General features: G+C 48.4%; 5 protein-coding genes and 1 pseudogene across 7 annotated transcripts; 3 read left to right on the top strand and 3 right to left on the bottom strand.

The window, feature by feature from the left end:
* Nucleotides 1–798: 798 nt before the first annotated feature.
* LOC112882072 (eukaryotic translation initiation factor 5A-like) lies at nt 799–3,220 on the top strand. Its single transcript, XM_025947051.1, has 6 exons — nt 799–960; nt 1,086–1,233; nt 2,332–2,454; nt 2,547–2,603; nt 2,698–2,772; nt 2,862–3,220. The coding sequence occupies exons 2-6, from the start codon at nt 1,108–1,110 to the stop codon at nt 2,964–2,966; spliced, it is 486 nt and encodes a 161-aa protein (XP_025802836.1). The 5' UTR covers nt 799–960; nt 1,086–1,107; the 3' UTR covers nt 2,967–3,220.
* Nucleotides 3,221–5,515: 2,295 nt separating this feature from the next.
* Nucleotides 5,516–7,978, bottom strand: LOC112881877. Its single transcript, XM_025946779.1, has 3 exons — nt 7,408–7,978; nt 6,429–7,060; nt 5,516–6,327 (listed from the first exon to the last, which is right to left on the bottom strand). The coding sequence occupies exons 2-3, from the start codon at nt 6,735–6,737 to the stop codon at nt 5,704–5,706; spliced, it is 933 nt and encodes a 310-aa protein (XP_025802564.1). The 5' UTR covers nt 6,738–7,060; nt 7,408–7,978; the 3' UTR covers nt 5,516–5,703.
* A 229-nt stretch (nt 7,979–8,207) lies between these two features.
* LOC112879684 (pentatricopeptide repeat-containing protein ELI1, chloroplastic) lies at nt 8,208–10,346 on the top strand. Its single transcript, XM_025944047.1, has one exon. It carries the CDS (start codon nt 8,293–8,295, stop codon nt 10,195–10,197), a length of 1,905 nt encoding a protein of 634 aa, XP_025799832.1. The 5' UTR covers nt 8,208–8,292; the 3' UTR covers nt 10,198–10,346.
* A 2,242-nt stretch (nt 10,347–12,588) lies between these two features.
* On the bottom strand, nt 12,589–21,811 carry LOC112880539 (suppressor of RPS4-RLD 1). The gene is made up of 23 exons (XM_025945206.1): nt 21,593–21,811; nt 21,396–21,505; nt 20,278–20,879; nt 19,993–20,037; nt 19,811–19,912; nt 19,648–19,728; nt 19,420–19,486; nt 19,148–19,248; nt 18,506–18,613; nt 17,777–17,847; nt 17,635–17,691; nt 16,884–16,992; nt 16,585–16,665; nt 15,963–16,049; nt 15,678–15,884; nt 14,607–14,908; nt 14,446–14,532; nt 14,200–14,299; nt 13,799–13,890; nt 13,656–13,694; nt 13,484–13,574; nt 13,180–13,277; nt 12,589–13,105 (listed from the first exon to the last, which is right to left on the bottom strand). Exons 1-23 carry the CDS (start codon nt 21,706–21,708, stop codon nt 12,817–12,819), a joined length of 3,042 nt encoding a protein of 1,013 aa, XP_025800991.1. The 5' UTR covers nt 21,709–21,811; the 3' UTR covers nt 12,589–12,816.
* A 282-nt stretch (nt 21,812–22,093) lies between these two features.
* LOC112879944 lies at nt 22,094–24,324 on the bottom strand (annotated as a pseudogene).
* A 1,142-nt stretch (nt 24,325–25,466) lies between these two features.
* Nucleotides 25,467–27,539, top strand: LOC112882034 (protein C2-DOMAIN ABA-RELATED 4-like). Of its 3 annotated transcripts, none has more exons than XM_025946996.1 (4): nt 25,467–25,783; nt 26,482–26,617; nt 26,732–26,827; nt 26,920–27,539. In XM_025946996.1, the coding sequence occupies exons 2-4, from the start codon at nt 26,507–26,509 to the stop codon at nt 27,202–27,204; spliced, it is 492 nt and encodes a 163-aa protein (XP_025802781.1). In that variant the 5' UTR covers nt 25,467–25,783; nt 26,482–26,506; the 3' UTR covers nt 27,205–27,539. The 3 variants fall into 3 exon arrangements, with proteins under 3 accessions (XP_025802781.1, XP_025802780.1, XP_025802779.1); XM_025946995.1 differs by having other exon boundaries at nt 25,467–25,826; XM_025946994.1 differs by having other exon boundaries at nt 25,467–26,617.
* Nucleotides 27,540–27,733: the final 194 nt, after the last annotated feature.

The following is a 27,733-nucleotide window of genomic DNA, read 5'->3' as shown; positions in this document are numbered from 1 at the left end:
ACTTCGGATACCTCCCAGCCACGTGAAGTTCCTATCGTGCGTATGTGAGTGTGGTGGTGCGAGTTAGCGTATGAGTTCACATACAACAGCTTGTTGAGGCATAAAAAAATATTACCTACTATCTGTTATATGAGAGAGAGAGAGAGAGAGCGCCTTTTGCTCCTCCATTTCCGACAATAATGCCACCCAATCCTAGCAGGTATATAAACTCCATATGGTTGGTACTCATCACTTAATCAGTGTGCCTTTATTTGCTTTCAACTTCTCCCACCTCCTTTCTAGTCCGGCTGGTTGCACTAGTGGAATCCGCTTGTTTCCCAATTGCCATGTGAGGGAGCTACTTTGCTTTGCTTTTCTTGAGCAGCAGCAGCAGCTTGTCTGTAGGCCATCTCTCTTTGTCACCTGCATCTATTTTCTTGTCATCCTTTACAGCGAGGAAAGGGAGGTCATTTACACACACACACACACACACACACACATCGCTCCTTGTCTCTCTGAGCACGCAGACGCAGCTGCAGGCTCACGTGAAAGCAAGCCATGAACCTCTCCATCACCCAATCAGTCAAGATCCTCAACGAAATGGCTTTCGACATTGCTCATGGAAATTGGAATCCATCCTTGTGTCTTTCTCGCTCTTCTTTTCTCATGGAGGGAGGGAATAGGGGATCGATCGTGCATTCGTGGGCTTAACGGGCCGGCCCGTGAACCCGTCCAGTAACGTATCATATCATCGAGGCCCATCATCGGTAGGAGTATATCTCTAGGTGGGCTGTAAACTACGGGCTTGTCATGGCCCATCAAGAGATACGTCCGTAGTCCCAGTCCATCCCCACGTCCCTGTCAGATAAAAATCTGGCAGGGGGCGTGGGCGTCCAAGAAGGCAAGAACCCTAGTCTCCCGCGAATCCGTCCCATATTCCCAGGAATCCGTTTCTGCTGCTGCATCCCCACTTCTCCGCCGGTGAGCACCAGCCTTTTCCTTGATGCGCATCTCTTAAACTTCCTCAATTCTCTGCTTGTTTGTGTTTTTCTAATATTCCTCTGCTCTTCTTCTGGCTGCTGCTTCTGCTGTTCTTGTGTTACTAGGATCGCTGCAAGATTCTCGGACATGTCGGACTCTGAGGAGCACCACTTCGAGTCCAAGGCCGACGCCGGCGCCTCCAAGACCTACCCGCAGCAGGCCGGGACCATCCGCAAGAACGGATACATCGTCATCAAGAACCGCCCCTGCAAGGTACAGTGCCAATGCCTCCCCCATCTCTGCTTGATGGGACCTGGGGTTAATGGCGGCGAAAATTGCTCTTGTTCGTGGATATAGAGCTTCTGTAGACAAACTGCTATCTTTTTTTCTTTGGATTAAGAAACCGCTATCTTGTTGCCATCTATGTTATTTTGCTGTACTGATTTGTGAACTCTGAAACTTGAGGTTAATTGCGGGTTCAGAGGTTTCCCAAGTGTTAGATGGATCCACTAGATTCACCCGCAAGAGGACTTTGCAGTGTAGTAGAAAGCTTTGATCTTTTCATGCGCTTTGTAAAGTTTCAGCCTTGTCATGATTTCTACTACACTGCAAAAAAGTTTCTATCTGAATTACGTGATCTTGGGGGCTGCTTAGGCGTCGTGACGGTTTCCCCGTTTTGGTTCTGGATATCCTCCTTTCAGTCTATCTAGACAGTTTTTCTGGTTTTTGATGGTTGGACGACAAATAAACCCTGCCGATCAACAAGATGCCCGTCTTAAAATATCATGTATTTACCTTAAGTTTATGTTTCAGTTACATATCTATGATTCAACAAAATCCTACAAGGTTCTTTGGAGATAGCAAGATAGTTCATATATGTTTCCATGGATTTAATATTCCTTCACTGTTTATTCTGCGGTTCTGAATGATATGTTTAGTTCTGCAATGCTGGTTAAACTAGGCACTATTTCCAAGGAGTTCTTCTTTTTGCTTCCACCACCTTTCCATCCGTATATGTAGGTGCTATTTGTTCCAGTATCCGTCATGGATGAATTAATGTTTGAATTTATTATCTGTTTATGCTGGTATGAGTCGATACTCGATAGGCCATTATACTTTGTGCCACTAGTGTCTTGATGATTGCTTATACATGTTTTCATACTGGACATCAGTATTTCTTACTACCCAAAGTTTGCTTACCAGGAGCTGTGGATGATAACTAGAGTGCCTTTTTAATGAATTCCTTTGTAGTTTGTACATCTGATAGCTATCCATATCTTCTCTTTAGATCTAACAATAGTTAGCATGGTGCTCATGTTTGCACCAACAAGTATTGATCTAACGATAATTTTGGTATACTCTTTTTTAAAGGTTGTTGAGGTCTCTACTTCCAAGACTGGGAAGCATGGCCATGCCAAGTGCCACTTTGTCGGCATTGACATTTTCAATGGAAAGAAGCTTGAGGATATTGTTCCTTCATCTCACAACTGTGACGTAAGCTATCACATCTCACATTATGATTCAGTTACAACTTACAAGTGCATAGAATTTGTTTTAACCTTTTGTTTCCTGCTTGCATCTTACAGGTTCCACATGTTGACCGCACTGAGTATCAGCTGATTGACATTTCTGAAGACGGATACGTACGTTTGCTTCCAACGCCTAGCCTTTCTTTCATTCAACTGTCCTTTTGGCAATGCCTTCCTGTTTATAACAAGTAGGGAGATCACTTTATAGGTTAGCCTTTTGACGGAGAATGGCAACACTAAGGATGACCTGAAGCTTCCCAATGATGAAAATCTGCAAGCCCAGGTCAGTGCACTAGCTCAAGCTTGGTCGATGGCGCAACAGCTTTCACCTCTATTGCTTCTGCGGCAACTCTCTTACATGCTACCCTGCAGATCAAGAGTGGATATGATGATGGAAAGGACATTATCCTGACTGTGATGTCCGCCATGGGTGAGGAACAGATCTGTGCTCTGAAGGAGATTGGGGGAAAGAACTAAGCTGCTGCGTTGGTCCTGTTGTTCGCCTGCGATACTTGTGGTCTGTTGCCGAGTGTTGAGAAGCTTAGTTGAGTTACATACATAGACATAGGCATTTGAGTTTAATCTGTGGTTAGGTTTCACACCCCGAATTCTTGAGGTGTTACTTTCTACTTGGTTAAGCTCTAGAATTCTTTTGAACTGAGTGGATGGTGTAACTCTGGTTTACTTATTAATGGGAATTGCGATTTATATAGATTGGTCGGATTATTCAATTCAGATTGCCCCCCATATATCTGTTTATAGGGTTGACTATGGTGAAATGTGCAGTGGCCTGGTCCAGCAGGTGAAGCAGGCCCATTCGTTGATGCAAGGCAGTTGCATTCTGTTCAGGCGTATGAGATTGAGAACTCGATCAAATATGACTGCCTTTAGCCAGAACGTTTGCTGGTCAACACTGATTATTTTATTTTTGGGTGATCCAACATGCTATCCGCACTCCTGTTCCTCCAAATTTTTCCTCTAAAAGAATATTCTAGCCTAGTCAGCAAGATTCTTTACTCTACTCCAACTTTTCTCGCACTCCTATTCCTCTAAATGTTTCCTCCATATCCAACTACCAATTATTCTATTCATTTCTTATCAACTACCTTCATCCACTTAAAAAATAATATATGTACTCAGCATGCATGGAATCTGCATGCAGTTCGCCCGTGGGTGCGCAAAGGCTGTTGCATGGCTTCATCGTTTGGATGTCTCGTACTCCAGCATTTCGCCCGTGCCCAAAGGCCTGCATATCGGCTTGCATATCCTGTCACTTTTGGCACGTCGGCGGGAATATATTCTCTACGTGCTGCTCGTGCAATCGTGCTCCAGTACGAAGCGAATATATTCTCTGCAGGCTACTCGCGAAGTATATATTGTGCGCCAACCTCTCTTGCATGTATGCTTGTTCATAACCACAATATATCCAATGGCTGCGTACCCTGGCTCAAGCTCGTTGGCAAAGTATTGGAGGATGGAGGAGGAAGAGGAGGACGACTTCACCGCCATGGTTGATGATGATGACGAGCTTGTGCTTGAGTTGGTCTCCATAGAGGAGGCCGAAGGATCTCGTCGTAGGAATAACAAGCCCCCCAAAGAAATCCGGCCATGAGACCATGGTTCCGGGGATATGAGGATCCGCCTGGACTACTTCTGCGAGAAGCCTGTGTACAACGATTTTCAGTTTCGTAGAAGGTATGGACAAAATACCAAACTTATCATTCTATATGATTCGTGAACATATGAAGACATTTTGATTTGCAGGTTCCGGATGCGACGACATGTGGTGGAGCGCCTAGTCGAAGCCGTCACGGCCGTCGACCCATACTTCATGTACAAATACGACGCACTACATCAGACACCCTTGACGGGTCTTCAGAAGGTCGTTGCATCCCTACGAATTCTTGCTTATGGCTTGCCGTCTGACGCAGTAGATGAGTATGTGCGTATTGGTGAGTCCACAGCTCGTCAAGCTCTACAGCACTTCTGTGCGGTTGTCGTCAAAGTATTTGGGGATTACTACCTACGTGCCCCAAATACAAATGATGTTGCTAGGCTACTGCAGATTGGCGAGGACCGTGGGTTTCCAGGGATGTTAGGTAGCATCGATTGCATGCATTGGGAGTGGAAGAACTGCCCAATTGGATGGAGAGGGATGTTTACAGGTCGCGGTAAACATCCAACCATGATCCTAGAGGCAGTTGCTTCTAAGGATCTTCACATCTGGCATGCTTACTTTGGTATGCCAGGTACTTGCAACGATATTAATGTGCTTCATAGGTCTCCCGTGTTCTCATCGTACGTCCAAGGCCAGGCGACTCAGGTTTCATTTGCTGTTAACGGGAACACATATAATATGGGGTACTACCTTGCCGATGGGATTTACCCAGAATGGCCAACTTTTGTTAAGACCGTTCGCCACCCTATGGAGACAAAGACCAAGCACTTTGCTAAGTGCCAAGAAGGAGCCCGAAAGGACATTGAACGGGCGTTTGGTGTCCTCCAAGCAAGGTGGGGTGTGTTGCGTGGGCCAGCATACGGTTGGGATCGTGCTAATCTTAGTGACATCATGCAGGCATGTATAATAATGTACAACATGATTGTCGAAGATGAAGGGCCAGGTGCTTCGATCGAGTAGGACAGCTTGCCGTCCCATACCGCAACACTCAAGAAAGGAACGAGTTCATTCAGGCACACCACAGGCTCCGGAACAGGACTGCACACGACCAACTGCAGTACGATCTCATTGAGCACCAGTGGGCAAGGTTGGGAGTCAATGCAGAGTAGCATGCGTATGCTTATTTGTATGTGTAATGAATAATTGTATTCTAAGGATGTGTACTCTCTAGCGATCATTATACGTTCGTATGTCAAGTTTGTAAGGGTCAGTTTGTATGTCCAGTTTGTATGTCCAGTTTGTATATCCAGTTTGTAAGGTCAGCTTGTATGGCAATTAAATAAAAATGTGTATTATCTTGTATTGCACTCACAAGAGGGCGCACCAGATAAATCTCACTGTTCAAATCTAAAATAAACTGATCAAGACTTACAACAAATAAATAGTTCAAAACTTACAACAAATAAATAATTCAAGACTTACAACACACAAATAAATAAATGATAGTTCAAGACTTACAACAAATAAATAGTTCAAGACTTACAACACACAAATAAATAAATGATAGTTCAAGACTTACAACAAATAATTGATAGTTCACACTTGGCGGCTCCTCTGCCTTCTTGCTGACACCTTGTGCAGTATCTCCTCACGAAGCGCCTCGTAATACATGCGAAGCTCAGGTGCGCAAGAATCAAGGTCCACCTTAAGAATCCTCTCATCTTCTTGCTTCTCTCTTTCAAGTCTCTCCCTCTCCTTCTCTTGCATCTGCATATTGAGTTTGTCGCGCATGATCTTTATCTTCTCCTCCTCAAGCTGTAGGATGGACTTGTTGTGTTCACGCGTCTCATCGAACCTTTTTTCTTTAATACTTGCAAGATGGTCAAAGCGGTTTACTTTCTTTGAATTTTCTTCTTGCCACATTGTCATCCTCTGCAATGAGAGGTCTTGCAGATTGGAAGCGTATTCCGAAGATGATGTCGATCCAGATGGACACTTCTTCTTGCAAGCTTTTGCTGCATCCCTGCCAATTGGCCTCTTGCCGGTGCCTGCTGGTGATGCCTCATCCCCATCCAAGTCAATAGTGTTAGAACCAACTGTTTTCGAACTTCTCTGCTTTACGTCTTGCCATTTGGGCTCATCCTTCATCAGGTCCCAGCAATGCATGAACTGAAAATTGTATCCCTCAATAGCAGCAAAGTCGGATGCTGCTAAGGTTGTCTGCAAGTGGACATAGGAGTCACAGAACATTAACAATAAATAGAACTGAAATTACATCAACAATCGAGCACCGATCGCAGCAATCACAAACAATGGCGTACCTTATCAGCGTCCGATGTCCCACTAGCGTCATCCCGAATAGCCTTTGCCACGTACCCAGCGAACTTCGTTGCTTCTTGTTTGATCTTATCCCAGCGAGACTGGACAGACCTCAACGTCCTTTTTGGGAATGAACCCCGCCTCCCATTGTATTGTTTCATAACACGATCCCAGAAGTTGTCTCTCTTCTGGCCAGTGTTCATAATTGGGTCACAACTTATCTCTAGCCATGACCTCACAATGTTGACATCTTCCTCTACTGCAAAGTTGGCCAATTTGGTATTACTGCCCCCCTCTTTTCCTACCTCCATTTGATGGACCACCAACAATTGCTACCTCCTCTACCTCGTCATCCGTTGGATTGTGCATTTCATCTACATTTGCTGAAGGCTGCAATTGTGGTGACATGTGTGGATGCATACCTCCAGCATTGGGTGGAGGCATACCTGCTGCAGTCATGGGAAACATACCTGCTGCAGTCATGGGAGGCATTCCCGGATGCATGACCTGATTGGGGTTCCAAGCACTTGGGCCGGTCTAGTACATAAACATGTACGGGTTCAAGCCGCCTTGGTACGGAGGATTGCCACCATGCTTATTTCCATCAGGCTGCTGGAATTGGGTTGGGTCCATCCTGAAAATGTGGGAACAAATCCAACTTCAAGCCTATTCAAAGAAACGTACAATCGTCCATTCATTTTCTACAGATTCGTATAGCAAATACACTACTTTTATTCTTTTAATATGAGCAAACAACTTCGACATGCTTGTTTCAAATTGGCAAAACTAACAAGATGTTCATCTATCCAAGCGTCGGTTCCTACACACGATTCAAGCAGACCAGATACAGTTCCATGTCCTACCAGATCGGCATGCAACCAAATACACTGTGGCGGCGGCATCTAACCCTAGTCAAAATGCATGCCATCGGATTTGAGCCATGGAGGAGAACAACGAACACACAGAGAAGGAAAAACGCACCTGCGGCTTCGTCGCCCCCGCTCTAAATGGCCGGTGGAGCTCTCGTCCGACGAGGTACGGGATCCGCCTGGATCTGGCCGCCGCCGCTTCCCAGCCTGCACGGACGGCACCGGCAACTTCTTCTCAGGCGAGCTCTCCTCTCTCGCCTTCCCTTCGTAGGCCGGGACAGCCCCGCTCCCTCCTCCGCCGCCGCACTCCTCAGATCTACGAAGAGGACATGGCTCCTCCAGGCTTGCAGCGCCTCCCGCTGCCGTCGCCTTGCACGCCGTCTTCCTCTCCAGGGCGCCCAACCGGAGAGTCGCCAAGATTGGACCTCCTCGCCCGCGCTCCGCCTCCGCCTTCGCCCTTCCAGCCGAGCGCGCGAGATACTTGGCTGGGGGAGAGAGACGACGTCGCAACAGGGGATGGACCGATGGAGGAACGAAAGGATTCCGCTGTATTTGCCGGAACCGGGAGTCTACTCCAGCGTAGCGGAGACCGTGGCGGAACCGGCTGCGGACTTTTTTTCGCTAAATCGTTCCGCCAAAGGATACCGAAACGAGATACAGGGATGGGCTGCAGATGGTCTTAACAGAATCCCCATGTTTTTGACACTATTATACGTGACTCGCGTTTTCATTTCGTATTCTCTGTTCTGTAAGTTTGCATCAGACTGGACATAATACACGCTGAAAGTTCATCCGTAAACTTGGATTTTTTTCACCATATAAATTTTTATTAATTTATATTCTCAATAAGAAAAAAATTTATTATCTTCTAAACAACTGAAGAACTGAAGGATTTGGCGCCTTTCACAAATATCGCTTGCTGCTGCTGCGCTCGGTGAAGAACTGAAGATAAGATACAGTCCAGCGAGCAGCTCCCACCTCGCCGCGTCGGCTTCCCATGTCCGCCGCCGCCGCCGGTGCCGTGCTCCCCTCCCCCGCCCCGACCAGATACTCGTCCGCCGGTGGCCAGCATGCCACGCTCACGGCAGACCTCGCGGCGGCGCTCCTGGCGGGCTGCGCGTCCGCGCGCCGCGCCTCCGAGCTCCACGCCGCGGCCGTGCGCGCCGGCGTCGACCGCGACAAAGCCGTCGACTTCCGCCTCCAGCGCGCGTACGCCGCGTCCGGCCGCCTTGACCTCGCCGTCGCGCTCCTCCGGCGTTCGCCGGACCCGACCGCCGTCTTCTATACCTCCACCATCCACGCGCACTCCTCCCGCGGCCTCCACCTCGCCGCGCTCGCGCTCCTCTCCGACATGCTGTCCCAGGGCCTCCTCCCCACCACGCATACCCTGTCCACCTCCCTCCCCGCCTGCAACGGCCGCGGCGGCCTCGCGGTCGGCCGGGCGCTGCATGGCTACGCCGTCAAGCTGGCGCTCTCCGGCGACTCCTACGTCGCCACCGCGCTCCTCGGCATGTACGCGCGGGCGGGGGACTCCGCGGCGGCGCGCGCGCTGTTCGACCTGATGCTGCCGGACCCGCACGTCGTGTCCGTGACGGCCATGCTCACCTGCTACGCCAAGATGGGCGCGCTCGACGACGCGCGCAGCCTGTTCGACGGCTTGCCCAAGAAGGACTTCATATGCTGGAACGCCATGATCGACGGGTACACGCAGCACGGGAGGCCCAACGAGGCGCTCAGGCTGTTCCGGCGGATGCTGAGGTCGGGCGTCGAGCCTGACGAGGTCTCGGTCGTGCTCGCGCTCTCCGCTGTGGCGCAGCTTGGCACGACAGAGTCCGGGAAGTGGCTTCACTCGTTCGTGAAGAACAGTCCTCGAGTTCGGCTCAATGCCAGGGTCGGCACGGCGCTCATCGACATGTACTATAAGTGCGGGAGCTTGGAGGATGCCATTGCAGTGTTCGATGGCCTGCACGACAAGGATATCGTCGTGTGGAACGCCATGATCAACGGCTATGCGATGCACGGGCATAGCAGAAAGGCGATTGAGATGTTCAATCAGTTGCGGGCACAGGGCCTCTGGCCGACCGACATCACATTCATTGGCGTCCTTAATGCCTGCAGCCATTCCGGGCTGGTTGACGAAGGCTGCAAGTTCTTCAAGTCAATGGAGCAGGAGTACGGCATTGAGCCCAAGATCGAGCACTACGGTTGCATGGTCGACCTCCTCGGCCGAGCAGGGCTCATAGAAGAGGCATTCGATCTTGTCCGGAGCATGAAGATCAAGCCTGACGCCGTCATGTGGGTGTCGCTCCTCGCCGCCTGCCGGCTTCACAAGAACATGGCGCTGGGCCAGCGGATCGCCGACTATCTCGTCGCCAACGGTCTCGCCAACTCCGGGATGTACATCCTGCTGTCCAACATCTACGCGGCAGTCGGGAACTGGCAGGAGGTGGGGCGGGTGCGGTCGATGATGAAGGCGAGCGGCATCCAGAAGGAACCCGGGTGCAGCGCCATCGAGATCGGGCGGCAGGTCATCGAGTTCGTGGCCGGCGACACGAGCCACCCGCGCACCGACGAGATCTACGCCAAGCTGGAGGAGGTGAATGTCCTGGTGAAGGAGCAGGGGCACGTCCCGCAGACGGAGCTGGTGCTGCACGACCTGGACGAGGCCACCAAGGAGAAGGCGCTCGCGGTCCACAGCGAGAAGCTCGCCGTCGCGTTCGGGCTCATCAGCACGCCGCCGGGGGCGGCGATCAAGATCGTGAAGAACCTCCGGGCCTGCGCCGACTGCCACGCCGTGCTGAAGCTGGTGTCCAAGATCACCGGCAGGAAGATCGTGTTCCGGGACAGGAACAGGTTCCACCATTTCGTCGACGGGGCCTGCAGCTGCGGGGATTACTGGTGATGCGCGGGGAGAGTAGGTTGGGGAGTTGATTCGATTAGATGGAGTTGTACTCGGTTTGTACAGCACTGGGGCTGTTGTCGTTAGATTTAACCTGTTAACATGAACAGCTCTTAAACCATAAAGACCACGTACACTGTCCTGAACGGGAACTCTGCTTCTGCATCTCTCCAGCACCCTCGGTGATCGGAGTTTAGAGCATCTCCGTCGCATTACTCGTATAAATTAGAGTTTTTCGTAAACTTGATGGTGGGCCTGCCAATCACGGCCATAACCTTCCTAATGCACGATTAGATGATAAATGTGACTTTAATTAATTCTTTTTGTTGGTACATACGGACAGCGGTACCTCATGTTAGGGTGTCCAACCCGAAGGGCGTGAGGTTATCCGTAACCTCACTTTAAGTGTTTGGGTGATGGGGCGTACGGCCCGGGCCTGACAGCTGGAGACACGGTCTCCGGACCTCACCCCATACTCTTTTAGGACCGGCGCCTCCGTGTACCCACAATGACAAGGCGCTCAGGAACGGCTACTACGGGCCCGAACCCCCGCGGGGTGGTCCGGTGCCGCCATGTGTGGAAACCGGACCCCTAGGAGCCTATGTACCTGGGCCGGCCTCGGGGACCCGGACCTCCCTCCCCTCCGGGGAGAAGGTCCGGTGCCGCCACGTGCCCCAGAGGAAGCGGCTGCTAAGCCAGCTATGCCACGTGCCCGGTGGCAATAAGCCTTCAGCGGGACGCCAGCCCAACTACCGCATTAAATGCTGGTAGGTGGGGTGTGCGTGCCCAAGACAGGGCATGGGCTGCCCACTGACACGTTAGGCAGTTATGCTGACACCACAGTAAGCCCGCCTGTTACCGAGGTGGCGCGTAGTCACATCACAGCGCCGCGCGCGTGAGTAAAGGGTAATTATGATCTGCTGCAGGAGGCTGCGGCGTGAGCTGCTACAGTGTGCGCGGAGGCTACGGCGCGGCGGGTCAACATAGTCCCTTCGCTTGTCAGCGGAAATTGACCCAACAGTGACAACACGTCTTCCATTGTGCATATCATTGACAGCAGGCACTGTGCTGGTAAGGCGGCACATGACCATACCCTGGTTGTTGATACGCACATCAACTTCTCGATCGAGGACTACAGGAAGGAGCTGAAGTGGAAGATCTCTGTATCTGTGGTATTAAAGGCTCCAGTGTGTACATTATTTAATGTGTCGTTGGGTCCATCTGTCGGGGCCCCGTTTAGTGTACGTGCTCCCCTTGAGCCTATATTAGAACACAGAGTTTTCACAGGTTCTCCGAAGTCCTCTTAGGTTCACACAAGCAATATAACATATGGTGGACATAGGGTTTTACGCTCCGGCGGTCTGAACCACTCTAAATCCTTATGTGCTTTTCGTGTTCATACGCCTTTTGATCAAGCAATTCTAGACTTTCACTAAACTCATCCTGAACTATAATTAGACGGGTGTATTCCACCACCCGGCTGGAGAAATCTTGACACCTTTTTATTGCCTTAACTTTCCTTTAACAGTGAAGATAACCTTCCTAATATTTCCAACGGTTGTTGCTCAGTGTATATATATTGTCGTGAAAGGAAGGTGAAAAGAAGAACAGAAACAGGTTTATCCGGAGAGAATTTCGTCATCCCGGTGCAAAAGCCATCACCACGGCCATCGACGGCGATGCCGCCGCCGCCCCCTCTGCCGTACGCACGGACGGGCAGGCAAGTGGAGCTGCAGGAGGCGGGATTTTGCGATGGGCAATGATGTCGTCGCCGTCTTCGCCGACGGTCGGGGACGAGACGAGGCTTGCTCGTCCGGGGCTGTGGGTGGTGGCCGTCTTCCTGCCATGCCTCGTCGTCGGCAGCACCGCAGCTTTTGTGTACGCCTTCTACAAAGACCTGCCCGCCATCGCCCCGTGGCGGGCGCTGGCCATAGCGTTGGGAGGCGTGCCGCCGGCGCTGGTCACGGTGGTGTTCGGCATCATGCACCTCTTCCAAGCGCTCGTCAACGTCGGCTTCTACTGCCTCGCCGTTCCCCTCTGGTGGGCAGGGGCTCTTGTGGCCTGCCTGGTGGCCATCCTAGTCGCGGGCGTCATTGCCTTCTGGGTCTGCCTTGCTCGCGTCTAGGGTCAAGGTTAGGTTATCAGTAATGGAAACCATATTTCTTGCTCATCAGTAGGCAAGGTACTTGAGTTGAGTGGCAAGGTACCTTTGAGTTGAGCTGAATTCGGCAATTGTTCATTTTTCTTACGTGTATTCGAACCGCTCTCACGGTCGATAACAGTTTCCAGGTTTCCTTTTTATATATACTGCTATGTCAAAAATAAATGAACCAGGTACTCGTACAAGAACACGAGTCGTCCAATACATTCGCCGAGACTTTCTTTGTGCAAACGTTTCAAGAATTATTATTGGTGTTTATTACACAAACCTTGTTCCAATGAAAATGGATGATCTTATTCTTTATAAGTTACAACGTACAACATTACAGCACACTTGTATACAACTCTGAAGCATACAAACTGAAAGCAAACCGAAAGTCTCCGACAATCTAGGCAAAGCTGAGGTATGGTCAAACAGCAACTGAAGCAACCTATAACATTTGCTCAAATTTATTCTGTAACCTATGGGTCAACAGAAGTTAGTGCTGCCACAACGGATCCTGTTGTACTAAAAGCGCAACTGACATCCGTGTAATCTTTCAAGCACCTGCTTATTTTTATGGATGGGTACAGCCAAGGCTTGACTGCGTCAACGAATGTTTCAGGATCCGGTGACAGAATTGCCTCCCAATCAACTTGGGCATCGGGTGGAATGCTGGTAGTAACATCCATGTTTGCTGCCAGGAATAAACCTAGCAGCACTATGTAGCCAACAACAGCCGATCCTCTCGAAAGAGGCATAAAATTGTACCTGCAAAGAGCCCCCACATGGATTGGAAATTTGTTGGAGTGAAAGGGAGGGAGAGTAGAAGTTGCAATCGTTACCAGTAATATGTCATTCGCAATATCGCGTCCTTCACAGCATCAAGCGTGCCGGGGTCACGTGTGGGGTTTGTGTCATTGCAATATGCTTCACAAATGGCCTGCAGATCACAAGGTCACCACAAAGGTCTAAGGTTTTTCATAGACTCTAACTATTATCCAAGTGTAAACTCTTTCCACAGCAACTGTTTGAGGTACTAGAAATGTGATCGAAGAAGAGAATACCACATTTTGGGTTCCCACATCAAGCCTTCTCCAATTCTTACCAAAAATTCATAAGCAACTTTCTAATAAATCAAAATTGTACCTCCCAGGCTGCGGTCATTTCTTCATCATACTCCTCCCATCTCGATGGTGTGCAAGGTGTTCGTATTGCAAAGTCAAATCCTGTCTTGCCCCTGCAATACCATCAACACAAGTAAGCTGGATAGCAGCAGAATATAGCGAAAGAGCAACAAAATGGTGTCTAGACAACTTGCATGTTTTGAGTGGTAATTCTTGTCCCTTCAAGACGCCTCCTGAAAGAGCACATGTTGTGTTAGTATCCAAGCACAAGGATAGTGCATACTGTTTTTTTAAGTACTTTAGCTGCAGTCTGATGTAGGTAAGTTGAGTTAGTTACCCCTGAAACGCCATACTGTCACATCTTGTAGCAACCCAATAGGTCTCACCAACTACATGGTACAAATCTGAGCATGACGATGCAACCTCTATCTGCAGGAGTAATTCTCATGAGAACAAAATACTATGATAACAAATACTATGAGAATCGACCAACTCCAAGCTATCTTAACACATAATCAGCCCCTGAGGTACAGCAAGATATAGATCTAATGGAGCAAATAAACAGATACTATACCACCCTGATGTGGCAAATCTGTTTTGAATCATGCTAGAAAGAAGAGGTCAATTAGTTTTTTTTTCTAGTAATCACTAATCTCAACATTTCAGAATTACATGAACACCCTAAATGAAGGAGACTGCTATGACCATGATCTCATGGCACTCGACAGACTGGCTTACCTTCTTCAACTTTTCAATATCTGTAAGAAAAATTGCACGGTCCTCTGCATTATTCACATACTTCAAGTCAAGCATTATGTTCTTTGCAGCTTCCAAAACTCTGTATACGTGAGAAATTAAGGCCATTAGTGACTATACAATGACGACAACACAAATTAGCCTTTTAGTCCCAGCAAATTGCGGTAGGCAGACCATTACTGACTATAAATAACCAAATAGCAGAGTTTATGATGAAAATCATACAACCTTTGGTAATATGGATAGTACCGAACAACTTTTGCTTGACCAAGAAGCATTGGGGTATGAGAACCAAATCCAGAATTGAACTCTTCACTGGTAAAACAGAAAGAAAAGTTTAGCAAGAAAATAGTTAAACAATTTATTCACTGTAAAAGCAATTAGCTCACCTCAGCTTATTGACCCAAACAACTGGATCACAAGGTTCAGAAATTTGTCTCCACTTAACAGCAATGTTATAGACATCCTGCCAGGAGAGAGAGATCCCAGAGAAGACCCTGTCTTCATTTGGGCTAGACGTTGGTGATCCAGACAAAGTGCTGGTGCTACAATAACCTCCCCTGTTCTGGCTCATGTTAAGCTTATCCCTTCTCCTTACTAATTTTGCGATGTTCTTTGGATTCCTCAGAAAGCGCCAAGCCTTGGAGACTTTCTGAGCAATCTCAATAGCAGCCAACCCGGCCATGCGGTACTACAAAAGGAAAATAGAATGTTAGCAAAGCAGGGAACTTTCAACCACAATTTACCAATAGAACAGAAGTATCAGAACAAAAAATATTATAAATGCACAAAATGGCAATTAGGAGCTGTAAGTACAACTGAAACAACCAATGTACAGGACTCGGACATTCCACAATTCTGAAGCTGTGGGGCCCTCTGGTATAAACGCTAATATGCATACCATGATGGGAAAGAAGCATTTAGCCAAGTGCATCACTAGCCACCATTATGCAGTCCAGAACTGCATGTCTAGACAAGCAGCTGATAGCAGATGACAAAGGCCATTCATCAAAACTTGTCCAGATAAGAAATGAGCCTCAAAAAAATAATATATGTACATTCTCCCAGCAAGCTTTATTTATCCTATCCTCAATAAAAATGTTCTACACAATCACCCACAGTAACAGAGTAGAACAACTCACCACGACTTCCTTAAATATATAAACAAAAAAAAAAGCAAGGCAACCTTCACAAGATACTTCTCTTTTGTATACATCGATGCTTTACCATATCAGCTGTCATCAACCTCTCAAATAACGTCACACTGAATTCATAGAAAATTTTAGGTGCACATCTATACCATCCTTAATTTTAATCATTAAATAATTCAGAGTTTCAAATAATTACAGGAATTGAGGCTGTGGTGCAGCACTCTTCTATTTAGAGAAGCTGAACAATTAAATACTGGATAATTTGATGATGCGAAGCAATAAGAAAATGTAAAGTTACAAGAGTGATACCTGGCGTTGATTTGGTAAGAAGCCACGACAATTGTATTGAATCTTCTTCCCAATTGAATCTGCAGCTAGAAGAAGGGTGGTTTGATGCTTTGTGAATTTGAAGTCTTGCTTGTTAAGGCGCCCACTTCTTAATGAGATTCGCAATGGTGGCTGGCGATAAACCTTTTCAGCCACATTTTTGGGGTGTAGTCGTTTGCACCAATATTCCTGTACTCCATATAGAAGCTCTGTATAAGTTCCAAGCATCACAAAACAAAGGCAACAGGCATACAAGATGGTTTGAACCTTAAATAGTGGGTCAACATCGTCATCAATGTTGAACTGAGAGAACTCTAAATTGGCCTTTGAAGCAATATACAGAGCCATTTCCTTCTGCAAGAAGAACCAGGTACAAGAACCATGATTAATAGCAAAGAAACGATAAGATGATTATAAATTAGGACAGTAAGTGAAGTCCGCGAAATAGCAAGCCACAGATAAAGAAGGGTCTGCATTTAATAAGAGATCCTGGAGCTGAGGGAAGAGCCAACAAATGTCAATAGTTGATCATACTAGTCATTGTAATAAAACAGCAGGTAAGTCTACCCAAAAGATAATATAATCACCTACATAAATAAAAAGTTGGCTCCATAAAAACGAAGCTCAACATGGCTACAGCAAGTGTAATATTATACGCATCTAATCCTGCAATTCTACAGGATCACAATTCATGGTAAAAAACAGAAACTAGGGTTTTGCAGCTTGGGGCATCTTTTTACCCAGTTAGTGATGTGACATTGACAGAAAGCAATTATTTCGGCATGTTCTTAAATGGCTTTGAAATTCATCACATAAGTACATGGTTTTGACTTCTGAAACAAAGAACAAGCTCCACAGAAAAGGATTAAAAGGGGGGAAAATTACATACCTGATAGAAGGCCAAACATTGCAACACAAACTTATCCATGGAATCAAGTTCCAAATCGAGAACATCATCATAATCTTTTATCTTCATAACAAAAGAAATAAAAAGTAAATATATAAACATCATGACAAAACAAAGTCACCTGAAAACATTGGCTACATGCTGCTACTTAGAACAAGAGAAAAGTAGCATGATGATATAGATGTATGCAACCAATAATACAAACAATACTAGATAGATCCTTATCGTCTCAAGTGAAGGTATTAACATATGCTAATCCACCAACTCAGATGGTGACGTACTGCAGCTTTATATTCTCCAATTGCATGATGGCATGAGGCACGCAAGTATAGGCACTCTATACTTGAACCCTCATACGTCAAAGCAATTGATAGCTCTTTAATAGCACTCCTGCAAAAAAAAAAGAAGGTGAAGGATCATCTTAGAAAGGTAACAATTCAGCATTTGAGATGAGCACTTGAATAGTAGTACAAGCAAAACTGTAGATATTAATACTAAGCAAGGAAGAATCAATCTGGGATGGGAGGACTAGCTTGGGCATGTATTATAAGATAATGTAGAGCCTCCACGTAGGAAAGAAAGAATTTCAAGATGCCAATCATGAAGAGTAAATAATATAGAAGTATAGAACCCAAGATAGTGGTGTCTGTGTTACAAGATCCCACTTGGGCTCCAATTAGTGTTGTGCCCTGTATCTAATACCTAAAAACCAAATGTTTCAGCACGAAAAAATGCAAAGCATTGCAGTTGCATTGAAAACAGGACTCCTATAGGAAATCATGTACCACACCAGCAACCATAAGTGCGCAAGAAAAATGGCACCTGATTCCATTTTGAACATTAGGATGTGGTGACTAAAAAATGCCGATACAATTATACCAACTAAGCAAAGGCCTAACAGTAAACAGGCAGCAGAGAAGTAAAACAACTTAATATGTTTCACCATTTAAACAGTGTCATATGTTAGTGCCCGGAGAAGGCATCTCTATGACATAAACGAGAAACAAGAATCAGCAAAAACTAAAAGGATACCTATGTCGACCCATTCCATGGTAGAGAATTCCACGAAGATGGTATGCCTTTGCAAACCTAGGAAATAATCAAATAAATTAAATAATTGACTAAATAGATTTTATAAAATCCAGTTGGGTGGATGACAAAAACAATAGTTTACCTTGAATCAATTTGAATAGCTTTCTCAAGGCAATTCAACAACTTTTCTGGATAAGCCAAATCAAGATAAAGCTGCGGCACAAGAAACGACAATGGCAATAAGTCAGCTGCCCCAGAAGAGTTTAGTAGTACAAAAGTACAAGCAGACGCTTCGTTACAGTCTAAACAAGGTAATAAACCTATGCTAAAGCCCATTCAAGGTACCAATAGACCACGACCAGTATGTGACCCCTCTTCTCAAAACATGAGACATCCTGGGGAAGTAAATAACATTGATGTTCACTAGATTTTATCTAAGAGATCTGCTACATTCTCAATCAATTTTTGTGTCTACAGAGCAAAATCATCTAGTAAGCCACAGAGGTTAGCAGTCCAATGGACACCCAGTAGTTTGAAAACTTAACCACAATAATGCAAACTATGATCTTCACATAAACAATACACAAGCGATTTTCGTAAAAGCTGAACTAATACTGATGTTGAACAATACCCCCCATCCCCAAAAAAAAGAACACGCGCACACAAACCCATCACCACCCACAAAAAACAAATAAACACACAAGCAAACAAAAACACCTAAAACTATGTGTTCCTGTGTTGTTTTTTTTGTGGCTTTCATATAGTTTGTGATGAAAGTAAACATGTGCAAAGTGTACAGCAGATATATGTGACAAGGGAAAAAAGCCCATGCCAATGCACACTGTGTGGTGTCCGAGAAAACGGAATTTACCTGAGCAAGGTGAGCCCAACAGTCCAGGAAACTCTCGTCATACTTTATACCAACAAGATGCTCATCTTCAGCACGTTTGTACTCTCCAAGTACTGAAAGAGTAAGACCCTATAATAATAAGAGGACATTATTCTACACAATAGTAGCAAACCATTTACGAGTTCATAAGCAAAGCAAGATTAGTAACTGCCTCAAAACTAACAAAATCCAACACTAAATGTTATTACCTTGTTCAAAATTCACCATGGTCTTGAACACAAAACTATTTGCATGGTCTTGAACAAAATTCACCATGATTTTTTTAATTGTTATTAATACCTTGTTCACTCTTTCATCCTGTTTATCGATAGCTCTTGTTGGGCTTCATCTCTAATCTACCTAACTTGCTTGAGACTAAAAGGCTTTCTGCTGCTGCTGATGTTGTTCTATTGTCTCATCAATTTGATAACTCAAATAACATACTTTGACAATGAATTATAAGGAAAAGGATTCTAGCTGAAATGGCCTTTTTTTGGAAGGGCAAGGGTGTGTGCAACTGTGAAAGTATTCCCATCTGATTATAGGACAAAGGACTTTGAAGGTTGCGGAGAACCAACTAGGGAATAATAAAAGAAATACTCAGCGGAAAAAACATTTACTTACTAAATAAGTGTGAGCAGAGCTGTTCTTCTTGTCACGCTTCACACATGTTGAAAGATCTTCAAGTGCAGAGTTGTAGTCCTTGAATTTGAAGTTCACAATTCCTATCACAGGACAGGATATGCTATCAGAATAATGAGTAGATGGCATGCTCTAGCAGCATAGCCATACAGTTTTATTACTAAAAATACATGAAGTGAGCATAAGGACTTGTATGAGAAGCAGCATCACTGGTGATAGGAATTCAATCATGAGTACAAGAGTAAGTGAATAACCTCTTTCATGTAAAATATCAGGAGAATTTGGTTCAAATTCCAATGCTTTAGTCAAGTCCTCAATGGCCTGAAAAGTAAAGGATCCAAATGTAATATAACTACATGTTTGAAAATGAGTTGCTAGATGATCTGTATTATCTTTTTTCTTCTCACTGACTACATATAGGCTTTAATTTTGTTGAATCAATCAATGCAAGTTCTGAAATTTAGACAATAGAGAAAGTGTACCTCCTTGAACTCTCCTAAAGCAGCGCGAGCTTGTCCCCGTCGCTTCCATGCCTCCCCAGCCGATGGGTTAGATTGTATAGCCTGCAAGCAAAGTAATGCCACTTTACACTTTACACAACAGACAATCAGACACAGGAGACGTACTCAATATTTAAATTTCTACCTTGGTGAAATCAGAAATAGCAGAATCCAATTCTCTTTGAAATGCATAAGCTGTGCCCCTTCCAATCAGTGCCTCAGGATAGGTAGGAGTTTCTCGCAATATCTAAATGGTCAATGGCAAATTGTCAGGTTCCCTCTGTGCTTAGGCATAATGAAACAATGATCATGGTAATAGCTCAAAACCTGATCAAAGATGGATATCGCTTGGTCATACCTTCCTTCGTTAACCTGAAAAGATGTAATTCAGCCATTATTTAAGATAATAGTATAGCATCTCTTTCTGTATATTTTCAGCACCTTCCGGAATATTTTTTGTCAGGCATAAAACCATTTTGAAGCAAGAATTCAAAATACAGCCTTGACAAGCTTTTAGATGTTTGATGAGGGTATTAACTACAATATATTTTTAAAGTAAGATTCCCTTAGAAGCTACAACAGATGTCATTATACTGAATAATTGGAACAAACCTGTGCAATTCCTCTTGAAAGTCGGAAATCCAAGCTTATGGATTTTGATGACTTTGAAATTTTCGTAGCAAAGAGTGTTTGTTCTAGCGATGTGGTTTCACTTTCATCAGAACTTGTTCTGTTGGCCGCACCTTCAGCTCGGCCATTTATTTCTTTCACTGCTTTTGCTTTGTTTTTCTTATCTTGCTTGGCGGGCTTCTTGGGTGCTTGATTCCCTGTGCTGTCTTTCACTGGACTGGTAGAAACTTTATTATTTTCCACTTTGTTATTATGATTCGGCAACTTGGCATCACCATTTGATGAAACTTTGGAATTACCAATGGCCTCTTCACAGACAACAGTTTTCGTATCAGCCATAGTAGTTGCAGTGGCCGACTTGTCTACAACACGATCTTCTGAGATAACAACTTTGGTATCACAAGGTGATGCATCCATGACATGGTCTGGAGACTCAGTTGTCTCGCAAATTTTAACAGAAGAAACCAATTCTTCCAACTCAAGCAACTGTTTCAAGTCCGTTGTGTCACGGACAGCAATTTCATATCCTTGCTTCCAAACAAGCAGAGCATCCTCTTTCTTATCTAATGCAGTCAGTGCCTTGCCTGGTAACAAAACACAACAGCGGTGTAAAAGTTACGGGTAACATTTGCTTCAGAATGATATCCACATTGCAGGGATAGAGCACCATTCAGGGATTCATGTTGCATTACCAGAAAAAAGGGTGTGTTTAAAAAAAAAGCTAGCGGTAGGACAGTCTTATCTTTGCGTCGAGTTGGAAAAGCATTCGGGAATTTCTACCTAGGAAGGAGTTTCAAAGGTATCTGGGACCCACGAGTTGGAAGCTGAAACTTGTTATTTTCATTAATAAGAAAATGGGAAATGCTTGGTTGAAAAAGAAAAATGGTACTCATGTGATTCACAGTGTATCTACACACTATCTGGAAACAGTAATTCATTGAAGGCACCCAGAACGGTATTCCTGAGCTAACAACAGAGAATTACACTTAAAGTACATGTGGTAGACTGGTGCAGAGCCAAACATAATCCCCCACCACCAACCCCAACCGAACTACGCCAAGCCGCAGAGGAAGAAAAGGCTAACAGGAGCGGAAGCAAACCTTTGAGGACGTAGGCCTGGAGCAGGGCGGGGTTGAGCTGCAGCGCGCGGTCGCAGTCCTTGACGACGTGCTTGTGGAGCTCGAGGTGGGAGTAGCAGAAGGCCCGGTTGCTGCGAGCGAATCCGGCGGGGTCAGGGAGGCGGAGGCGGTAGAGCAGATCGGGGGGATCCCGCGGATCGGGGAGGAGCGTGCCATACCAGAGGTCGTGGATGGAGGAGGGGGATCGCGCGAGGATGGAGTCGAGGAGGCGGATGGCCTTGGACCAGTTGCGGGTGCTGCAGAGGCGCGCGAGCTCGGCGCGCTCGGAGGACATGGCGGCGGCGCTCGGTCGCCGGCGGCCGGCGCGGTGGGTAAACGAACGAAGCAGCAAGAGGTGGGGAGGATGTGCGATTTGGGGCTCTGCCTGTCTTCTGGCCTGTTCGCTTTTTACGCGCAGGTCCCTCGCTGTTTCAGGTTTTCTATTGCGCCTCTTTTGCTCTGCTGTAATTTGTTGGTGCTTTTTTGCTGTTTGGCCCCTGGTATCACGGAGAAATTGCTAACTCTTCCCTCATAATAATGAGAACGACCATTCTCAAAGTTCACATGAATAACAAAATATTAGGATTTGCAGAATGGCAGATGGCAAAAGATAACCGAGTCCTCGATCCTTCAGCACTTGTATGATGAGTTAGTTAGTTAGTTAGCTTAGATCTACTCATTCACGATTCATTCATGCAATCATTCTTCTTGTGTTTGCTATAACTTATATGATGAGTTTCTCTCCTCCAAATCACCGCGATCGGGCTGCTCACCACGTACATGTCGCTCGTCCACACGAGCCTCCCGAACCCCACCGTGCCCCCGACGTGAAGCTCACACTGTAGCTCTGCTTCTCGCCGGTCAGCGAGAACCGCATCTCTGCCGGCTCCACCTTCACCGTTATCGCCGCCGCCGCGGACGGTCCAGCTCCAGCGGCCGCCGCCCGCCGGGAGCTGCACCGCGAACGACGGGTAGTTGAGCGCCGCCACGTCGTAGATGCGGTTGGGCAGGCACTGGTCCTCCAAGCGCATCGTCAGCGCGCACAGGAAGTCCAGGTACTCGGCGTCGCTGATGTCGTACACCAGCCCCGGCTCCATCGCCCTGCCCGGGTCGATGAACCCGGCCCGGCGCCCATGGCGAACGGCGTCGCCGGCCGCCCGTCCGACAGGTCGAGCACGGCCTGACCGTCGGGGTACGCCGTCACCGCCGTCGTCATCAGCGCCGACCGGATCGCGGACGGGCTCCACTGCGGCCGTGCCCCGCGGAGCAGCGCCGCCACGCCGCTCACGTGCGGCGTCGCCATGGAGGTGCCCGACTGGATGTTGAACTCACGCGCCGGGTGTCGCCCGGGGGCGATCAGGTCCGGCTTCAGCACCCCGGGCGACACGAGGTTCGGCCCCCGCGACGAGAACCCGACCACCACGGGCGCCGGCTGCACGCCCGTCAGCGTCGCGCCGGGCGACATGACGCCCGTCGGGTTCGCGTCCGACGCCGCGTACGCCTTGATCGCGTCGCCGTCCATCTTCCCCACGCTGGTGGACGGGAGGACGTGCGGGTCGGGGATCAGGTCCTCCCCATCCGCCGCCGTGCTCGTCACCACCATGCCGGCGCCCCCGGCGTCCTTCACGGTGATGCCTTTCTGCACCACGTGGTCCACGCCGCGGTCGCAGATCACGATCTTGCCGGCGACCTTCTCCGGGATGAGCGTGCCGGCCAGGCAGAACCCGCCCTTGCCCTTGGTGTCGTTCGACGCGGCGGCAGCGTACACGAGCGGCAACGGCTTGGGCGGCAACGTGTCGCCGCCGTACAAGGACACGCCGGTGAGGTTTCTGCCGTCGCCGAGGATGAAGTAGGCGGGGAACTCGCGGTCGATGGTGCCCGCGCCCACGGTGGTGAGCGACGGCGCGCCGTTGGCCAGCGTGCCTATGCCCGGCCCCTTGTTCCCGGCGGAGCACGCGACGAATACGCCCTTCTCCATGGCGCTGTAGGCGCCCGCGGCCATGCCGTCCTTGAAGTAGGCCGCGAGGTCGCCGCCATGGACGCCGGCGGAGACGGAGAGGACGTCCACGCCGTCCGCCACCGCGGCCTCCTTGGCCGCCAGGATGTCGGCGCTGTAGCACCCGCCGGCCCAGCACGCCTTGTACACCGCGACGCGCGCGCGGGGCGCCATGCCCCTGGCCGTGCCGGCCGCCATCCTCCCGAGCCCGGCGCCCGGCACCGCGCTCCCCGCCGCCGTGTTGGCCGTGTGCGTCCCGTGGCCGACCACGTCGCGGGGCGACCGCGCCTCCTTGGTCCAGTCCGGCCCGGCGCCCTTGTTCGCCGACGACTGGTACGACTCCGCGAAGGACCGCGCGCCGATGAGCTTGTTGTTGCACGCCGACCTGGTGAAGTTGCGGCCCTCCTCGCACCTGCCCCGCCACCTCGCCGGCACGGGACCGTACCCGGCGTCGTCGAAGCTCCGGCTCTCGGGCCACACCCCGGAGTCGACGAGGCCGATGATGACATCGCTGCCTCCGCTGGCCTGCGCGAGGAGGCCGTTACCCCGGTCGAGGCCGAGGTACTCGGGCGTGCGGGTGGTGTGGAGCACGTAGCGGCGCTCGGGGCTGACGACGAGGACGCCGGGCTTGGACTCGAGCTTCTCGGCCTGCGCCGGTGTCATCCGCGCGGCGAAGCCCTGGACGATGGTCTGGTAGGAGTAGAGGACGCCGGCGCCGGGCGCCACGGAGCGGAGCTTGGTGCTGTACCACTCGGTGTTGTCGGTGAAGTCGAGCGGCCCCAGCTGGTTGGCCATGCTCACGATGTACGTCTCCGAGGCGTCCGCCTGGTCGCCGGGCGGCGGCGGCGCGGTGGAGGGCAGCGATTCCGCCGCCGCCGCCAAGGCCGTGGCCATCAGGATGACGACGGCGAGCAGAGATGGCAAGTGGAACTTTGGAAAGCGTGCGCGGCTGGAAGAGGAGGTGGCGGTGAAGAAGAGATGGTCGGGATTGGAGGAGGGGAGCGCAGAGCGGAGGGAGAGAATTGACCGCGGGCGGGCATGCAAGTGCGCTAGCTCAGGATGCTTGCTCCTGGACTGGTGCATGCATTGCAGCCTGCGTGTCGATCGACAGAGGGTGCACCGCAACGGTTAAAAATCTTCAATCCGCGGTTTATCTTCTTCAATACGTAATGCGAATGTTCAGTTTAGAAGTTGTCATCGATTTCATTTGCAAAAATCAGAGGACTGATCTGTCATCAGAAAATGAGTCCCGTAATTTTGCTATGTGCCTTGCTCTGAATGCCGTCAGTTTTCTGTTGGTTTACTACCTGAAGCTGCCCATTTTCCACTGAAGGTCAGGTCCCAGATGCCTGAAATGCTACCAAAATGTTGCTGCGATGGAATAATGCAGCTTGACCTCTTGTCATCTGGGCTCATCCTCAGACCTCAGGGATGTCGAATGAGGGGGAGAAGCTGTGCTCTGCAACTGCGACCGTACCCATATCCTCCGGTGGCCAGCCTCTTCCTAACAGCGTTGGAGGCGGACGTTAAGATCAACCAAGGCCTCCTCACTTGCAACAAGCACAGGAACGAGATTTCTTCTTCTTCTTCTTCTTCCTTCTTGTCCCAGCGGCAGCGGGTGTGTCCTCTTCTTCCTCATCTTGTTTTCCATGGTGGCGTCCAGGAGAGGCGAGGGTGAGCAGGCAGGCAGCAGGGTCCAGTTGAAAGGGTGGTGGCTTGGAGCCGGAACCAGCGGCCGCAGGTGGTGCCCGAAGGGGCCGCCGCCGGAGACACGTTTTGATGCGAGCTGTCAACGGATGGATGCGCCTGTTGTATCGCGACGGCCGCCGGTGGCAGCGCGGCCTCGTCGCCGCCGTCTCGCCGGCCTGGACATTTTGCAAACACCCCCTGATTTGGATCGCGATTAATATTAGGGGGGTTTTAGGTAAAATATGGAACCACTATTTTGCACTCGGACTCGCGATCCAAACTAGGGGGTTTTATGTAAAATACCGGTGGTAATTTTATGTTAAGCCCCCTGATTTGGATATTAACAAATAAGCCCTTCCTCCTCCTGTCCTCCAAGATGGGCAGCCGCTCCTCCTCCCGTCTCGGCGAGCCGCCGCCGCCGCCGCCCTCTGTCCACTGCAAGCGCAAGTCTCGACCAATCCATGCCCTCCTCATCCTCAAGCCCTAGCACCAGCTCTTCACCCACCCGCCCCCGCGGCAAGGACCAAAAGCTCGCGGCCTCGCGCATTCGCCTCATTCCAGTCCAGGTACGCCTAGGCGGCTAGGCCTCGCCGATCCGCCGTGGAGCCGTGCCGGGAAGATATGAGGCCTCCGGTGGGCGGTGGCGACGTACGGAGTCGGAGGGACGCGATGCTTGGAGCTTTTGGTACACTACTACGTGTAGCAGTGCAACTCCCAACTGTATAAGAGTATTGCTCTTGCGTTCAGCATCTTAATTTGCTTCGCTGTAGACATCGTTTGTCCTGCCTAAAATTTGTGCCTCTTTTAGCTTCAATATTGTTTTGTTTGAGCTCATCAGTTGACTGCAGTAAGCCAGTAACATATCATTTTCGTGTTCATAACATCACTGGCTACGTAAATTTATATACCAAGCATATATTCCCCAAAAAATGTTGCCCATTAAATTTGGGCAACTCTTATTTCTCCTTTTTCTTTTGCTGCATCCATTTAATTCCCATGTCAAGGTTTAGCTTAGGCAATGAACCCTGTTCTCTGCGTGCACGTCAGAATCACAAAATAGTTTGCACACAAATAAAAAAGAATAAAAATTCCAGTCACCCCAAAATTAGTAAAGATGGAAGCTTTAGGGTGGTTGCAATGCAGGCCGTAGAATAAATGGTAAACTTGACTTCGACGGTTGAGGCACAAACCTGCCTCTCTCCGTTTCAGATTTCCATGGCACACTATTTAAGCTGATGATAACAGGGATAGAAAGGAGCACAGATCTCTAGTAAGAGGCAAGGGACGCGGGAAGTCGCCTAATTCTTTGATTGAATTAGGCACTTCTTCGTCCCGCAATCGTCTCTTTTTTTTTGTAATATTGTACTCATTTTCAATCCACAGGACCTAAGCAACACTTGATTCAATTATGGACGGATTGCTTGGCCTATTGAAAGTGCGGGTGGTTCGTGGGATCAACCTAGCCTACCGCGATGCAAGAGGCAGCGATCCATATGTTGTCCTACGACTTGGCAAGAAGGTGTGTGCCGTTCCATTCTTTCTTTCCATCTATCTAGCATCTTGGCACTGTTCCTTAGCGTTTGATTGTAGATAAAATGTCCTTATCTAGCCAATGTTCTGTACTATTCTGCAGAAACTGAAGACAAGTGTGAAGAAGAGATCTGTCAATCCCATCTGGCATGAAGAGCTAACTTTGACGGTCACAAATTCCAGCGAACCACTTAAGCTTGTGAGTAGATTGTTTCTCCTGTCCTATTATTATGTTGCTATTCCGTTTGTGAGTACTCACATTTACCCCCTTTTTTCTTTCAATGCCAACAGGAGGTGTTTGACAAGGACACTTTCAGCAGAGATGACCCTATGGGAGACGCAGAGATCGATGTAGCACCCATGATGGAAGTTATAAATATGAACCCGGAGGACATTAAGAACGGCGCCATCATAAAGTCTGTCCGACCAAGCACCCGGAATTGCCTCGCAGACGAGAGTCACGTCTGCTGGAGGAACGGTAGGTTTGTCCAGGACATGATTCTCCGGCTGAAGAACGTCGAGAGTGGAGAGATACAGCTCCAGCTGCAATGGGTAAACATTCCTGGTGCCAAGTAATCCGCGATTTCCCTTTGGAGATCATAGCTCTTCCTCCCATTGCCATGGGAATCTTCTGATCGATGAGCACTAAAGGCTTGATTTTGATGACATGTTGGGATCGGTGCCTTCCTGTGTTTATGTGGGAAATGAAGCATTCCATTGCAATCGCATTTTCACCTGTTGTGAATGTCGGATTGTAACTTAACCAGCAATGGGGTCAGGGTAGTCAATGTTGGCAGGGGGGGAAGGGGAGAAAATAATGTCGAATGGCGCTGCCAAAGTGTATCCGGGTTACAATTTGTAAAGTTTGGACAAATAATTGAACTCAAGTGGTAGGGATCCTGTTTTGGCAACACCATATCCTTGTTTGGATTGGTCCAAATGCTCATTGATGCAATGTTTAGAGCATCTCCAAGAGTCTTTTTAAAATTTACTCTCTAAATTATTTAGAGAGTTATTCGAGTAAAAGTCGTTTTCTATATCTTTGTACTCTCCAACAGCTTTTCTATATCTTGTGCGCAGTCGCAATTCTTGCTCTCCATCTCTC

This window comes from Panicum hallii, chromosome 2 (genome assembly GCF_002211085.1).
Source record: "Panicum hallii strain FIL2 chromosome 2, PHallii_v3.1, whole genome shotgun sequence".
Taxonomy (NCBI): domain Eukaryota; kingdom Viridiplantae; phylum Streptophyta; class Magnoliopsida; order Poales; family Poaceae; genus Panicum; species Panicum hallii.
The sequence above is the reverse complement of the archived record's forward strand: the minus strand, read 5'-3'. Positions and strand labels throughout refer to the sequence as shown.